Source organism: Lagopus leucura, unplaced genomic scaffold, assembly GCF_019238085.1.
Source record: "Lagopus leucura isolate 7727_CA_CO unplaced genomic scaffold, USGS_WTPT01 Super-Scaffold_100056, whole genome shotgun sequence".
NCBI lineage: Eukaryota > Metazoa > Chordata > Aves > Galliformes > Phasianidae > Lagopus > Lagopus leucura.
Genome location: NW_024962302.1, coordinates 539,116 through 557,125, shown reverse-complemented (window position 1 = coordinate 557,125; position 18,010 = coordinate 539,116). Strand labels below are relative to the sequence as shown.

The window sequence follows — 18,010 nt, the reverse complement described above, 5'->3', positions numbered from 1 at the left end:
TTTGATGCACTCAGCACACACTGCAGCCCTGGGAAAAATAATTGTATTTGGAGAGTAAAAGCTCTCTTTGCTCTGTTCTATGCAATATAAAAGAAAAGTACCAAAGTAAGCACTGGAAATGTACATAACTGAGCTTTAATTCCTTGTATCAGACATCTCTTCCTGACCTCACCATCATTTCCTTTTTGATTTACTCTTCTTCCCTGGCAGCCTCAAATCTTAAAATCAAAGGGGACGATGTTGAGACCCAGATGAAACCATGCAGAAGCTCCATCAGGTACTTGATCACTGTTCTGCACTTCAGGCAATTCTAATGTGCATGAATCCATGAAGGAACTCCTGCTCTGTTCTGGATTTGGTTCTGTGTGCGTGCTTTTGTTTTTAATTACATTGGGTAGAGCTTTTTGGTGAGCTTGCACAAAAGGACAGCTTCATGCCTGAGGAAAAGTGGACTGAAAGTAGGACAAGACTAATAAGGGGAGAAATACCACAGCTGTCCATCCAGAAGCATTCTAGCTCAGATAACTTCCTATGAGTCACAAACATCAGCATAGAATCTAATGACAGTATTTCTGAAGCGCATAAAGCATGGTCAAGAAAGACTGTATGTCCAAATTGCTGTGACAAATCAGTAACAGAGATTACAAAAGACATCACTGTTCAACCCCCAGATCCCACTCCACATGCCAGATCTGCCCTTCCCTGGCTCCAGATGTGTCTGCCTTAGCTTTAGGCTGGAATGCCCTCCTGCAGCCAGTCATCGCATATGAGCTTAGTATCTCTTTGTAGTAGGGGCTCTGGAGAGAAGAAAATGAAATCACAACACTAACCTTGTCTGACTGTCTTAAAATTAAATGTCTGGAAGCCTCCTGTCAGTGCAGATGAATCAATCACATCCACGCCGTACTCACTCTGACTCCGTCTGTAAAGGGTAACACCAACCACCAGCACAGCTACAGCAATCACTGCTGCTCCCAGGCCAGAGTACAGGGCAATGTCACTGGCTGTCTCTATATCTGAAGGACAAAAAAAGCGGGTACCGAGTCAGTAACACTCATGAAAATGCCCAGTGTGTTCCTAGCAATGGGGATTGCCCACAGCCACAGACTCACGGCCAGAGGAATAAAGCTTGAGGCATAAACCTGGGGCAGATCACAGCAGGATAGAACACCGAGGAGCAAGCATTTGAAAGCATGAACAAATTTCCTGGTGCCTCATTCTGTGTACTAAGCTTATATTGATTTAGGAGTTGCATCATGGTATTTGAGGTTTTCTTGAAGTGGGATAGTTGGACTTGTAACAGTCAGAAGCAGAGTGCTTACCACTAAATACCTTCTCTCCTCAGCACACCCTGCTAGCTCAGGCTGTGCACTCAGGTATGCCATCTTTTACCATTCTTGCCCAGTGGAGATCATTAAAGTATGGTAATACAGCCCTTAGAGGGGAGAACGTGGAAGAACTGAAGCCAGGGGGAGTTGTTTTATGTACTGCAGGATTCTCATTTACTGACGGCTTCCAGGGACATGTAAGTTTTTTGTTTTCAGTTCTAGAACTAATCCAGGATGCCATAAATCCTCTGAAAAAAAAATTCTTAGTGAAGATTTTCCCTTCCTTCCCCTTTTGTTTTTTTGTGAGCTTTAGTTTAAGAAGGAACAATCCACCCTCTCAAAGCTTGAAGAACGGCTGACAGTATCCTGCATATCTTGGTGGAATCCTGCTGTTGGAAACAAGCTGGAACACAAAGCCTTGCCTCTGACCACGTCCACACGTTAAGCTTACAACCAACTTTCCTAAGACTTCCAACTTTTTACAGCAGAGGAATTTCTTTTTTTGAAAGAATGAACCCAAATAAAACCTGCAAATGTTATGTAATTGAATTATCCAGTCCCGCTGTTCTAGATCTCCTGGGATTTAGGACCACATACCATGAAATTAAACTACTTGGAAGTGTACGTAGTGAGTCTTCAGACAGCTCCCTTAATGCCAAACTCCAGCTTAGAGGAAGAGATAATGGTGTACGTTCACCCCGTGCATCACCTGCTATCTCACTCCACTCCACTGTGGAGTGAGACAGAATAGCACCTTCTTGCTATCAGGTGAGGAGCATGTTGGTACAAAACATGCATTTATAACAAATGACAGTGACAAAAAATGCTCAGGAAAAACAGACTATTCAGTACCACTGAATATGTATGGTAGGAAGTCAAATCCAACATGTTAAGTGAAACTACTTCATGTTTGGGAGGAGGCTTCTGCTGTGCATCTTATTTTTTCTGGAGTCAGATGACTTTATTTCAGCTGAATTCTTGAACATGAAACCACAAACCACTGAAATGGAGGAAATTATGACCTATGGGCAGCATTTGAAAAGCTGGTGTTTGTGGCTCACCAGTTTCCCCACATGAACTACATGGCTGACAACAATGCAAAGCTGAACTTCCTAGGAAGGCACAGCAGCTGCCAAATGCAATCATCAAGTTCAACTGCATTCTAACAGAAATAAAATCACCATACGAATTGCAGCAGTGAGGAAACTGAGTAGGAAAACACTGCTCTAAGTAGGCTGAGGCACATAGAGATTTGCTATTTTCAAATAACCTCATACTGAAAAACATTCCAATTTTTAACATGTTTGCAATCTGCTTGAAAAGGAAAACAACAACAAAAGCACCACCGAGCTTTTAGTTAGTGCAAATATCAACTTCCAGGAGACATCCATCCGCTGTGGCCTCTCACAACAAGTAATCACAACTGAGAAACCTCAGAAGTAAACAGCTCAGTTCCAAATTCACAATTACAACACGCTTTTACCAAATAAATTACTGAGAAAAAGATTTCTTTTTCTGCACCATTTTGCAATTTTTAATTCCAGAAAGTCAGCTTTTAGCTGACAATGGAAATGCATCAGAATAACAAAGGGAGTTGCCTCTATTCTACATTTCCCATCTGAAATAAGAAACACAGGAAGACCAGGGCACAAAGGAAGACCCTGGAAATACCTCAAACCAAGAATACTTGAATCCCAATCCAACACATGAATCACATACTGTTGTACCTCCATTTTATTCTTTGGCACCACGTACAGAAAGTACAGAAATTGATCATGTTTCCATCCTTGCAATTTACTATTTCCAGTCTATTTTCTTGTTACGGGGAATTAATTGTGATACTTCATCACCAGCTTCATTTTTGTAGATTGGTACAAACAAGTCAAGGGAAAGAGTGGTATCTGTCGCCAACAAACAAATGGGAATAGTTGGCCAATGATGGGTTAAGAATTGCATCCTCCCAGCTCTGACGTATCTGCTGCTAAGGGCTTCAACTTTTACACATTTCAGTTACAGGACACACGTTGGTGGTAATTGTAGCCTATATTTCACTCCACCTTCTGACACTGTTACACAACATTTATTGAAAGCACATTTGATGGTAATGAAGTTTCTATTAACTATGATTAAGTTTTCTACAGCACCTGAAGATAATTTAAGATGCGCAGGAGCAGAAAATGAAACATTTGGTTTAGTACATTAGGAAATGTAATTGATTAAATTATCTCATTTACAATAAGTGCTTTCCAGGAGATATGCAAGGCGTGTATTTCCCCCAGTCTCCCATTAGAATTTGCTAGGAGATTGGAAAGATTCTTTCTGCTTCCCATCCTCCCTTATTTTCCACCTCCCTTGCTTTTGATGCCCCTTAGCAACTCGAAATCCATTGCTTCACACAGCTAGTCCTTGAGAGTAAGGACCAAAAGCCAGAATATAATGTAAAGGCTAGTTAATAGAACAGGTTGTTTCTCAATTATCTTCATAATTGACTTTGATTTTGCATCAGTGATGATTCATGCAGTCTTAAACGAAGTTCCTGTTTCACTGAATAGCAGCAAGCTGTACGACATGTTTCTAACCCCACAGCTAAAGAAACCATTTAATTCTCCAAGGAACCTTACGTGCTAAAAAATCAATGCCATTAAGGTATTTTTTTGGTTGTTTTTTTTTAATAAATCAGAAATTAAAGCAATTTAACCAATGTTCTTTCAAGACTCTCTAATTAAATGGGAACAGCACAGATATACAAAAATGCATCACTTGCATTCAGTCTCACACAGATTGGTTGGTGCGACCCAGCGGGAGGCAGTTCCAGGAGCACAGAACATGGGATGCACCTCCCATGAAATCCCATAATGGGATTCCCGTGACAAACACACAACTCAGATTCATCACAGAAGACTCTCTCTTTAAAGAAGATACAATTGCATCCACTACATAGGATGCACAGGACAAATGGATTCTCGTTCCAAGTCCTTCAGAGGAATTAAACAAAAAAAAAGTATTTATTAATCTAGTTATTAGTCAAAATTCAAAGAAATTTTGTCGAAAATTAAGCAGTGAGTAATCCTCAAAATGCTGTATAAGGTTTGTAAGAGAAAAGCAACATCTTAGCTTTAAAAGAGAATAGGCCTCATGGATGTTGTGACTTTGATGGAAGGGCGCCTTCTCTTTTAATGAAGTCTTTCAATTAATCAATCCAAACCAGAGGTACCACAGAATCACCTGGGCTGGAAGGGACCCCAAGGATCATGTAGTTCCAACCCCCCTGCCTGGCAGGGCCACCAAACATCCACATTTAGATCAGGTTGCCCAGGACCCCGTCCAACCTGGCCTTGAACACGTCCAAGGACGGGGCATCCACAACCTCCCTGGGCAGCCCGTTCCAGGGCCTGACCACTCTCCTAGTAAAGAACTTCCCCCCAACATCCAACCTAAATCTTCCCTCCTTCAACTTGGATCCATTTCCCCTAGTCCTGCTATTGTCAGCCCTTTTGAAGCGTTTACTCCCCTCCTGGGTGTAGGTTCCCTTCAGGTATTGATAGGCTGCAATGAGGTCACCACTCTTATTTTAACTAAAATTCCATTGAAAACAATGTAAAACTGAGAAACAATGCAGGACGGGAGCTCCTGAAAAGCAGCATACAAATGATACGTAGTAAAGCACATCAGCACCCTTCACCAGCTGATAAATCAAGTGAGCTGACCAAGGCAGAGCAAGTAGTGGAGACAGATTAGAACCAAGAAAGCCAAACTCCTGTATTACCTTTTTAGTTTTCCCCTAATCACAAGTCCTGAAAAGATTGATGTGAAGATATGCAGGGCTCAGCAAGACACAAAATTACTGAAGAACAGTCACTCCTTTTATTTTTAGTCTAAAAGCTATGATCACCAAGCCGCTAAAAAGATGCTTTCAGTAGATATGAAAGCCTTTCATATAACCTTCAGCTGCATTCAGTTTCTAAACAAATAAAACAGAATGGCAGAGAAGATGAGAAAAATCATATTTACAAGAGGAAAGAAAATAACTTACTTTGGGATTTTATTTCATGAAGAGGTTTTTTATCTAGAGAGAGAAAGAGACAGAGACAGAGAGAGAGAGAGAAAGTTGCACTTAATAAATTTACATGGAGCATATCTATTTCCTACATCGCGTCTGTCTTGCTCTATAAATGAAACATTTTCTCTGTATTTGCTGGCAATATGAATATTTTACGTTGTCCACATATTTTTTTTTCCACCTTCTTTTTCTAAATCTCTTTCGGGAAGTTCTTTTTCAGTCATTTCTCACTTGGTTAATTGGAATATTTGTTAGCTTTTTTTAGATGCTCTTATTTTAGAGCACAGTGCATCCAACAGGGAAGTTCAGTACATGGTAGTGGATCACTTGACAGTCCAGTTATGAATTTTTTCTTTGTATGCTTGATATATTAAAAAAGTTGGTGACATTTTGAAAAATTACCCCTCAAAATATACAATATACTCATATTTATGTCTCTATTAAATACACAAAACTATTGACCTGTATACTTGCATAAAAATAATGCACAGAACCAACGCACTACCTGAACATGTAAGTATGTATTTGCAAATGTGAAATCAACTTTATCAAGCTGGGGTTTTACTAAACTACTAAGGTTTTACTAAGCTACTAAAGTGTGGACTGGGCTCTCTGGATCCATCCACAGTCAATCAAAAACCAAAGCAAGAACTGGGAAAAAGTGACGTTCCTGGGACTGAAAAGATGCCTTTTTCCTGTTACTCCCAACTTCTCTGGTCAGGGACTGAAGAGGGGATAACCTGAGCATGCACAGCCCCCGAATTCTTGCTGTTTCATTCATTGACTCCAAGTCAGGAAATTCACACTGGGGATTAGAACTGTTCCTGCTTGTTCAGAACACGGCCACGTATCTCCAGCATCTTATGTTCTTCCCTTTACTTTCATTAGAGTTCCTCCTCGTTAACCAGAGGAATGTTTCATTTCTATTTTTGCCTCATGAAAGGAACAAAGTTAACAAGTTGTGCCTGATAAATAACCTCCAAGAGATTAGTTATCTGAAGCTCTGCACTGCATTTCCTTCGCGATTCCCAGTGGGATGAAAAGCAGAGAAGGAAAGGAACATATCAGAAGATGAGCAGGGAAAAAGAATTCAAAAAATAGGGTAATTGCATCAATTCCTATTAGCTGAGAAAGCAATTATGCTCCTAAAAATAATTTGACATCAGTATATGTATACAGCACAACCCATAAAGGAAGATGCTCTAAGATGAAAGAAATTAGACATTTAATACTTCAAATCTAATTGAATGCACATGGAAATTTCAGAGCCAGCACGTTCTCTCTGCTACTGCGCAGCAAGAAGAGGAGCAACAGCTTCTGTGTCATGGGGCTTTGGATTCCTCTTATGCTGTTCAAGTCCCAGTGAAAGTCTGTTGTGTGTAAATACTAAGAAGGCTCTCAACACCAAATTACTGTGCATTGGTACCAGGCCTGTGAGTGGAACTCCAAGCACTCTGCCCTTTTTCTTCTACCTGCAGTAAAACCGATAGAGATGTGACCAGTACTTGAAACCTTTGTTCATGCTAAAAGCTTCAGAGAGTTTTGTCCTAAAATACTTCTTGAAAATTCACTCTTGGAATCAGCATTAAACAGAAGAGCTAATCCTTGAAAGAGAGCTGCCTAGCATGGCACTGACCCACTGCACTTCTGTTACATCAGAGAGCAACCGGAGCTGATGCTAGAGTGATAACTCAATGCCACAGAGACTGATAGAGGGGCCTGGATGAACTCAGAAGCAGAGAGACTGAGCAGCAGAAGCTGGGAGGGAAAGCCTGTTACCACAGCAGTGCCCAGATGCCCAGTCTGTATCTGAAACAAACCGTGCAACAAAGACTTGGGGAGTTTCAGTGACTGCTGTCATGGAACGAAGCCTGCTCCATCAGGGAAAATGTAAATCATCCATCTCAGTGCGTAACAGGCATGGTTTTTCCCCAGGCCATTGCTCCTTCCAGGTTACCAGCATGAGCATAATACCGTATTTCTTCCTTTGCCTCCAAAGCATAAACACAGAATAGCACAGGAATGCAGAACTGACATGCAAGCACACAGCACGCAAGGATATCACCCCCAAAGTAGGACAGGTGGTCTTCACCACCTTGCAGGGTCATTAAGGAAACACTACTTAAATGGGTTCTCCTTTTATTAAGGAGATGCTTTCCAGACACTTAATAAGGGCAAATCCTGTCCCAAGGGACTGACTGTGAAGTCGGTTTGCCTTTGTTTATTACTCGCAAGAAACTGGAAATCAGCTTTGACCCAAAACAGCTCTTGCACCGTATTCATGTTGGTGCTTTGCCAGTTCACTTGCATTAAAAAGTAGGAAGCTCAGTAGCACTTTCTATGAAATATGTTGTAGCAGATGGCCATAATTACACATCGAAGAAAACCTTTACTTGCATTTTCAGTCATCTGATAATGAATAGGTAAAGCACACGCTACAAAGAAAAAAAAAGAAACCAGCAAAACCACCCACAGGAGCTCTGCTGACACAGATGTGAGGCAGATCCACCACAGTACCTGGATTGCCCTATCTGTGTCAGGCTGCACAGTGCCAACTGTTACCCACCTTGAATGCAAAGCCCTTCGGTGCAGTTCTCCGACTCCTGGCTCAGGCCCTCGCAGTACTTCCCTCCATTTCGTGGAGCTGGTGCAATACATTCCCGAACCCTCAGATGCTCACACTCCGGGCTGCACACAGACCATTCACTCCACACCTCCCAGTTTCCATCCACTGAATGGGGAGGGGAAAAAAGAAGCAAACGTTGTCATTGCTTACCAAACTGATGCAGTTCCAAGATCCTACAAAGAAAACATGTTTTATATCTCCCCTCCGGTTGCACCAAATAGAACGCAAGGCTATATTTATTTCTCAACAGTTGTACAGCATCAGATGTGAAGTTAAAATGCAGCATTAAAATGTGTCGCCTTGAATGTAAATGTAGAAGCTTTTAGAATAGCACCAGTGTGCAACAGTCTGCAAATGCAGTCAATTAAAACTGCAGGAGGAAACGTTTCTGGTGCCACCTATTAGCTTCTAATGCTTCAGTGCCAATTCTGCCTTAAAACAGGCTGATGCAAAGAGGCCACACATAAACCTACCAGAGAAACGATGCTGACATTGACACAAAAAGCACAGTTGGCCTTGCAGATCTCTTGCTAATGCCCTGTGCAACATGAGAAATCTGTATGGTGCTTTGCTGACTGATATTTAGCTGTGTCTGACCCTGTCCCAAATGAGAAGGGATTCCAGAGTCTCCAGTCTTATGCATGAGAAAAAAATGAAGAAAAAAAAAAAAAAATCAGATCAGAGAGACAAGTATAGAAAAAGTTAATTTTTTTTTAAATGCCAGTTCAGAACGTGTTGTATCAAAAACTCATGAAAGCTAGAAGAGAGATTTGCCGAAGGGGCTGCGCTGTGACCCCAGGCAAACAAGATCTTCGAACTTGAATGCATACAATCCTACTATTGCTTAGTATTGCTAAATTTCCTTAGCAATACTTGCGAAGCAGAGATTCCAAAATTAGAGAAGGGCAGCTTTGTTCACTTGCACCAGATGCAAGTAGCTTTTCTTCTTTTGTTTTGTTTTTTAACCTCAGTAGGCTTGTAAAAGCACAACTGCCTACCAGGCATTGCCGAAAGCAAAAGGTCTACCTGAAGCACGCCATTTAAAAGTGATTCCTTCTAGGACTGTGCATATCTCACCAGGGCAAAGAGAAGTGCAGGTGATCTTCTGCACGGACATTCCTTCGCAGAATGCCCCTCCATTGAGTGGGGCAGGGTTGGTGCAGGTCCTCGATCGCTTCTGCCAGCCCCGACCGCACCGCGCATTGCAGTTGGACCACTCAGTCCACGACGACCAGCCTCCATTAACTGCAACACAGAACTGTGCTTGAGGTGCTGAAAGAGGCTCTAAGAGACACGGAACAACAAATCTGCTCATCTGATCGCTTCGTTTGTAAGCAGAATGAGCCTATTGGTATCTGGAATGAGGCCTTTGACAGTATTGACAACTTCTGGGAACCTTTCATCACAAACAGGAAACTCATAATTCCAACCACTGTAAAAACAACAACGACCTCAGCAGAAATAAATGTGACGGGAGTGAGGTCAGCCATTTGATTTAGAACCAGTTGTATGGTAAAAACACGACTTCAGGCAGTAAAAGTACAGTCTTATAAGCTTTTCCATAATAATCAATATATAATTATCACATTTCCACCAACCATAAACCACGACTGTCGCAGACATGCTCCTCCTCTTGGCAACAATGTTGGCAGCCATGCAGGTGTAGTTCCCAGAGTCGGACAGACGCGCCTGTCGGATGATCAGGTTGTGATCTGCTCTGGTGTCGATGTTCTCATCCAGGTTGGAATCTATGGGCTCCTCATTCTTCAGCCATTCCACCTGGAAAGGGAGGGAGGGAGAAAACAAGGTGAGGTATGAAGAGAGGAAGCAGGAAATCCACTTATCTTTCAGTGACTTCACCAATAAATGATACTTCAATCTTTATTATAAACAGTGGAATAGAAGTAAGGTAGGATGAGATTCCCAACAAAGCAGGCATTCACAAAGTCAAGGAAAAAAAAAATCAGTCCTTATCTGAAGAGCCTGGAGCTAATTAGCAAAGACACTCCAATTGAAATACTGAAATAGGAGAAAATGGCAAAGAGCTGGTTTAGACTTGTAAGGATGTGGGTTATGGAGATATTATGTTTGTTCTACTTGGAAAAAAGGAAGGAAAGATGAGGGAAAAAAGAAAGAGCAGTTAATCACAGCTACCTTGCAGAACACAGCACTTCATATGCTCAAACCACCGGACAACAATCAGTTAAATTTCACACTCCGAGTTTGATATTAATCTAAGCAATGACATTCACCATTCAAATAATTCACAATTAAAGTTCACAACTTGCAAATAAACGGACTCTCAGCTTAATTAAACACTATTAAACTAGAACATTAGCATTTGTTTTCAAAGCACATAAATACTGTGAAATACTGTATGCAATGTACTTCTGTACACCTCTAGTTCACTAACCAGCATATTTCTGAGCAGACCCAGAACTTTCCACAAGGCATTGCTATACCTGAAACATTTAAACCAAATATTTAAGGCAAGATGAGGTGTTGTAACAGAACTGGAAAATTAAAACTAGAAGCAGAATCTACTGGAAGCCTGAACAAATATGACTCACTTTCATAGCTATTCCAGACTTGAAGGAGGTATGGCCATACCCTGAAGTCAAACACCCTTCTCAGCTCAGTTCTCTTTACTGCATGTAGGACTGCAACACTTGGTGGATGAAAAACGTTCACATTAATGCAGAGCATTTAAAAGAATGATGTTCACTATGAAGGGAGAACGTTAAACAGACAGAATGCAAACGTGGAATTGTTGAGAGATGTGCCATCAAAAGCTATTTGTAAACAGGGGCATGCGTTGCCTTTTGCTTCTTATCTGGAGGCCTGATGGCACTACGAATGCACATCTCTAATTCCAGCACTCAAAGAGAAAAGGAGCGCTTCAACCTCAGCAGATGAATGCTTTCAAAGATGCAAAACCAAGAGATGAATTCAAAGGAAAACCTGATAACTGTAAAGGCTTCCCAATGCCAGCAGGTTGTTGAAACTTGCAGTGCTGCAGCCATCGGAGAATTTCATCACACAAACATATGCAGAACCAACACACAAAATAATCATGCAAAATAAAGGCAACAAAGGAAGTTACTGCATCTCCGTATTGAAATGAGGTACGTGGGCTGAACTGCCAACCTGCCAGCTTGGAACTGCAGACTTAAAACCCCCTGGTATTTAACTTCACTCAATTTTCCACCAGTGGAGGTCACACAGTAGCTCATAACATTCCAAAATACATTTCTTTCTAAGCATTAGCCTGTCTTGAGGCCTTACATGTTTATATCTTGAACTAGACTTTAAAAGCCTGCCTGTAACTGCAGTAAGTTTATAAAAACATATCTGATTTTTTTCTTCCTGAAATAGATCTGCTCAGAACTCAAATACTGCCATCAATTAGTAAGAAAGGCTAATCACGTAATGATCTGCAGAAGAAATGGAGGGGCAGATATGGGTTAATTCAGCTACTACTTATTGGGTGGCAGCAGATGAATTAGCATAATCATAAATTATTCTAATTACAGAAAGCAATTATCAAAGACCAGTATTATAGAAACAAAATCAGTTAAACACACCATATCCCAGGTAGGTTACCATGGGAGTCAGTGAATTCTTTATTCTCTATTTCCTCAAAAATTAAGCTGATCAGTACTCATCCATACTTTTTGCCTACTGTGGATAGCACAAAGAAGCCTGACAGTTTCATATCATGGGAACATTTCGTTTGCTGCAGGTGATGGGAGTCTTACTGCACTATGTGCAATGTAAATACAGCATATATAGCATCCTTACCTGCAGATACATCTGAACAGCTACTATGGAAACACCTCCTTCCAGCTGCCACCTAGCAAGTCCCCAGTGCTCTGGGGACTCACAGGTACCCCTGAAACTATTGGTGGGAGCAGAACCACAGCTGAATCTGGACTGTAGGTTGCTCCCTCCTTTAAAGCTGCCCAGCAGTGGGCTACAGTTGTGGTTTCTATGGGAGCAGAACGTTACACTGTACTTATTCACATTAACAGAAATTACTTTTGTTGTTGTTTATAATACCCAACTTAATAGTTAAACCTTGGAGAAAAGGCAGTAGATGAGAAGCATCTCATGGCATGATTTGGTGCCTGAAGGGTTCCTCAGCAGCTGCTGCAATTAAAACACCCCAAGAGCCAACTGGCTGCCCATCGCTGCATCTTCTATTCTTTCTAGGGTATCTTGCTTGGGAATACAAAGATTTAACACCCAAAAGAAGAAATACACTTCACATCTTTGGGCACACACGATAATTTCATAGGTCAGAAGACAAAAGACTTTAGCATTCCTGCCTGTAGATTATACTATCCTGCCCTTTAAACACAACGTCTGACTTTCTCATGTGGTCAATAACCTGAGTACACATATATCAGAGATAATATAGTTAGAATGTCAGCTCCTCTTGAAGAGAGAATCAATCGCTTTCTGTATGCTAGATAAATGCTTCATGATTTTAAGATGGGAAAAGGTCAACACCTGACTAAAGGCAGCACAAATGTTTTTTTAGAGTGCAGACAGTTTACAGCTTTTCTTCGACAGGAGAATATGAGGCGTTAGAAGTAAAGATGAATTCTTTTCTCCAAATAAGTTTCTTTTAATAAAAAAAAGGTTTCCAACAGGTTCTCCCGCACATCAAGACAAAGGGAAGGCCTGGAAGGCTTCCAGTACCTTTTCTGCTGACTCCAGAGCGCACCCTGGGAGATTACAGCACTAGGCTAACATTGGTGTGGGTGAATATTCCTCCCACAGTGATCAGCCTGTAGCTAGAAAAAACCCTTTCTACTTTATCACCTTACTGAAAATCTTACTAAAAATGGCTTTCACTGTGACCTACAGTGTTTTATGGAAGGGAGTGAAATCCATTCCCTTCAAGACTGAGCCTGATGTAGCATGAAATTTACATTTCTGAAAATGCAGGTATCTAGCTTAGGAAACCTTCCTCAGCACTACAGCAGAATGAATGAGGATGAATGGGGCAGCTTCTCTGCTGATAGTGATGCACTAAGATGGCAACAGATCTTTGTTTTGCTTTCTACCCTAATACTCACACAGATACAAAGGAGAAACCTCCCATCAGCATAAGTCATTGTGGGAGATTAATAACCACAAAAGCCAGTTTGCAGGATCCAAGCGATTCACATCTACCTTCACGACCACATACTATTTTATCAACACAATCAAAAAGCATTGATCTTCCTTGCAAGGGGGCTACCTGCAGAAACACACAGGCAGCAGCAGGTCAACTACCTGCTGAAGGTTTTTAAGTTAATCCACCGAGAGAACAGTGTTACCGAATCATTTAATCACAGCACTGTCATGCTGCTCTGGTAAGCATATTTTTCCTTCATTAGATTGAATATATAATCTCGTTACATGAATCTGACACACCGACCAACTCATAAATCAGCTTGCAGTCTTGTTGGCAATGTGGCAACGGTACAGGAACCTTCTCTTTGAAGAGATGCTCTCAGTGGTTGCAAAAAACCTCAAGGGCAGTGTGCTGCTAATGCATTTCCTTTCTGCTTGTTTTGCTCCAGGTGCCTTGCAGGGGAACTGAAGCCTCAAGCAGCAAATAAGTCCAGGGAGGCTGCCCTCCCATGCAGGACAGACAGCATTGCTGTCTTCTCTTCTGGAGCCTATTCTCAGAGCCACATCCAATCTGCAACGAAGCAAGCATTTTTGTGTGATTTAAAACCTCAAACAAACTAATACTGGTGAATAATCAAGGAGGGGGGAAAAAAGGGAAAGGTAAGAAAATAAGCATGTATTTCATGTATGCTCTTGTGTAAATATAATGGGAAAGATACACGGCTTGTATGTGCTTCTCCATTTGTAATGCTAAAGATGAAGGTGAGCAACAGGTTGACTCAGACATGCTATTTTAAACCATTGTTAAGAACACACATTCCTAAATGCACTGTTGCTAATGGTAGGTTGCCTGATGGTTAAAAATAAAAGAATCAGCATTAAAAGCCAAAGCTTTTCTTTCTCTAGATAACACGAAATCTAAGGGCATATACGAATCCACAGACGATGTTTTACAAGTGCGCTGCACAAAGCGTGCGTTCCTCAGTGCTGTGATGTGGGATGCTCAGAAGGAAACAAAGAGCCCACAGCACTGATGTTGTGTTCACAGTGACACCAAGCTTTTTTTTTTTAACCAATTGCTTTTGTAAGTGGCAGCCTTCCAATACAACTTCCAGAATGTAACTGTGAGATACCTCTAAGAGAAACCCCTTTTTATCCATTAGTGAACCCTCCTGTTCTACACACTAAAAACGTATCTAAAAACCAACTCTCTCTATATGAAAAAAATACAATTGCTAGTTAACAAACATGCTACTCCTGCTGTGTCACTGAATACAGCCAAGCAGACCTGCAACACAAATAACTTACTATGTTAAACGTATACCTATGTGTCCAGAGAGATAAAACATCGCTGGAATCTGTGATGTTATACAATATCAGTTCCACAGTACTTCACTGATACTCATTTTGGATTATAAAGTGACTATAGCATGAGTATACTGCACCAGCAGAACCTGAATAGAGAGAACCCTTGTTAGCTTAGATAAAAAGGTGTTTTGTGAGAAAGAACCACAACTAGAAAGTGCAGTAACAAATGCAACTGCTACTTTGAAGTCGTAAACCACTTAGATATCTACCAGGGGGCATTTTCTCATAGCAGCTTGGCTGGATAGGTTGAACGTTTCAGCCTCCTAACAACCTTTTCACCTCTGAAACAGCATAACATTCTGACTACAATAGCACACAGCATCATGTGGTCACTTGTTCTGCTTTCCTTTGATCTCATTGTGATAGACGAAGTTACTCCAACTGCACAGTAACTACATGCAGCTATACATAACAAAGGGAAAAAATGCAATTGCATTAGGACTGCATGCAGCACATGTGTTAGTAATGAGATCCAGGAAATTGAAATGCTTGGCAATACACAATTAGATGAAGATTTAGACAGCAACAGGGGAATGAACTGCAAGAACTGATCATCAGGGTAATACACGTCTCCCTTGCTTGTCGAAGATGGATCAAAATATTTGGGAGCTCCCGATTTTAGAGGGGAAGAGCTTCCTTTGATGTAAAAGGGAAACTCAGTTGCACAGAAGTCACAAGAATAGGAAGGAAGAGCATCAGAGGCAGTGAAAACCCTGCGTGCACATGGGTTACGCTTCATCACAATACACGTTCTGGCAGATGATTTTTGAATCTGCACTGAAATGCAGTAGATATGGAAATATTCCACTCCAAAGGCATCTCACATTTTCCCCTGCTCACCACCCCCTTCCAATTACAGCTCTAGTCACAACTGACCATAAACCAGCTGCTCTTGCTATGATTTTGAGTGCAATTTACCAAAATGGGCATTAATGTGAGTGGACTGAAAATTGCAAGTGCAATCTGTTGTACGTCGTGCAATCTGTACCCACAACAGCATTCTGTCCTAAAATCTAAGACAAGTTCTTGTAGCTGTACCTCTTACCTGCTTCTGTAAGCATAAGAAGATGCCCTCCTTCCCAGGGAAACTCCCCTTCCCTGCAGTTCCTTTCACAGCCATCCACTCCCTGAGCAAGAGATGCCACGTGAGTCCCAGGTGTCCATGTGAGATGGTCACATCTTTGTAGATGTAGGTAAATAAAACATTCAGTGGGAGGCAATAAGCAAACAAACAGGAGGGGGAATGGCTGTTTATAAGGCTGGATAGAACAAGGGGGAGCGGTTTTAAACTGAGACTGGGAGGTTTAGGTTAGATATTAGGAGGAAGTTCTTCACCCAGAGGTTGTGGATGCCCCAACCCTGGAGGCATTCAAGGCCAGGCTGGATGTGGCTCTGGGCAGCCTGGTCTGGTGGTTGGTGACCCTGCACACAGCAGGTGGTTGGAATGAGATGATCTCCATGATATTCATGGTATTCATGGTCCTTTTCAACCTAGGCCATTCTGTGAGCCTGTGATGATTCAAATGAAAGTCTTCTGCCAAACAGGTCTGATCCTTCTGCTCACAGAAACGTGCACTTGTACTCAAGTTTCAAAATCCTTGATAGGAAACTTTCACACAAGCCTATCATCATTTATAATTATAAACATAATGATAAAGCCTGATGTTCATTTCCAAGCATTCAAATTGAACCTATTTCTGAAAACAGTACCAGAAAAATATATACTGCTGCAAAACAGTACCTCAAAAGAAAAAAGCCCCAGAGCAGAGGTCTTCAGAAAAAGGAATTATCTATTCAGAGGAACTCACTTCTGTTCAGGACCTCTCACATTTCACCCCTTCATTCTAACAATTGTTTGCTTCAGCATTTCTATTTCATGACCTCTGTCTGTTGCTCTTGGGCGCGCTGACATACTTAGAACACAAGTCAGACCTCAGAAGGAGAAAAGCATGTTTTCTACAGGAAGAAAACACAGTAGAAGTTCAGCTGCCTGCTTGAAATCGAGCATATACTCATTTTAGACAGCTATGAGAGCCTATAGAGATAAGCAGGTCTTTTATGATGAGTAGCAATGCTGAATACATGAAAAGAATTCAGTGTTTCCCTACAAGAAGCTCAATTTTCTCTTAAGATTCAAGAAAAATGCTGTTAACTCTTGGTGCTTACAACAGAAGATGGTCAAAGTATTAAACCACGTTGTGTATGCAGAGCACACAGCATGCAGCAGCCATCTCTGTGCAACAGCCACTGCCCCATCCCCTCCCTCCACTATACCTTAACATGGGATGCTGATCCACACAGGTCAGCTGTGTGGAGCAGAAACATGGATTAAACATCTGAGGACAACAGGGCAAACATCAGCAAAATTACTGAGTTAACAGTGTGGGCTATCTGTAACATTTCAGGAGTTTGCAGTGTTCAAATAACATCCATTCCAACATTGAACTTAGTGAGAAAATCTTTAAAAATGAAATTGTAACAAAGGACAGAAGAGCAAACTGACCTCCAAGTGTGGCTGCGCAGCCCTTCAGCCCCTCCATCATTCTATGAGCTGCAAACCCCAGAGGCTGGGATGAGGTGAAACATCCACAGCCAAACCCCTCTGTGACATTTGCAATGGATTGAAGGAAAACCACCACTGTGCAAAACCACATCCTTTTTAATCCCCCACTTTCACAGAATAACAGTGAAATGTAAGGCTTTTTATTTTTGCATATTGAGCAGTAGCATTAAAGTGGTTCTTACGAGCACCGATAATCAGAAGCCGTTTTTGCTTTTGAAAACTATTCTCTGTTTGAACATGGAAAGTGTGACTCCAGGCTCTGTGCATTACAGTTGCTGCTGTAATACCTTGTCCATGATCTAGGTTAAAGAACAATAATAAAAATATAAATGTTCAGGGCATTGAAGATGAAGTGCTTCAGGGAAGAAAAAAGAAACACACCAAAAACCAGCAGAAAGATAACAAGGCAGCACTTGGCTCACAGAGTTGGGGTGCCAAAGGGAAGGAATGAATGCAGGACTTGAGCAAAGATGAAACAGCATATTAAGCAAACAGAATCTTTATTCAGTTTGTGTTGTCCATGCATCTGTGGAACACAAAGGCTTAAAGAAGAGGCTTTAATTGAGCAAGTTTTGTACAGAATAAGGGCCTGCATACTATTAAGTAGGACTACATTCTGCACAGTCAGATCAGTGGGCCGTGCATCACACCCCAGTAACAGCACAGGTTTCCATCTCTGCCATATATAAAGGCACCACTGAGGAAAATGTTCTCCTTAAAACACTGGTTTCTAAAGCAGCATTCCCTGCCCCCACCTCCTGAAAATTATCAACACTTCACAGTATAATTCATAAGCAGACATTCCATGGGGTATCTGTACCAAAACAAATCATTCAGAACTTGAAGGCCCCACTGATCAGCTGGCTTTGCCAACAAATTAGCAGAAGGTTACATATACCTTATGCTATGTGTAGCACCTCGGAAGACCCTATTAGTGATTT

At 41.4% G+C, this 18,010-nt stretch overlaps 1 protein-coding gene across 1 annotated transcript in view; it reads right to left on the bottom strand.

Moving 5' to 3' along the window:
- UNC5D (unc-5 netrin receptor D) overlaps positions 1–18,010 on the bottom strand; it is a 49,351-nt gene that overhangs the window by 11,909 nt on the left and 19,432 nt on the right. Inside the window, exons 5-8 of the mRNA XM_042886340.1 lie at positions 9,613–9,793; positions 9,092–9,259; positions 7,955–8,119; positions 831–1,016 (exon numbers count right to left, since the gene is read on the bottom strand). Coding sequence (XP_042742274.1) covers positions 831–1,016; positions 7,955–8,119; positions 9,092–9,259; positions 9,613–9,793 — 700 coding nt within the window. The remainder of the gene's footprint in view (positions 1–830; positions 1,017–7,954; positions 8,120–9,091; positions 9,260–9,612; positions 9,794–18,010) is intronic.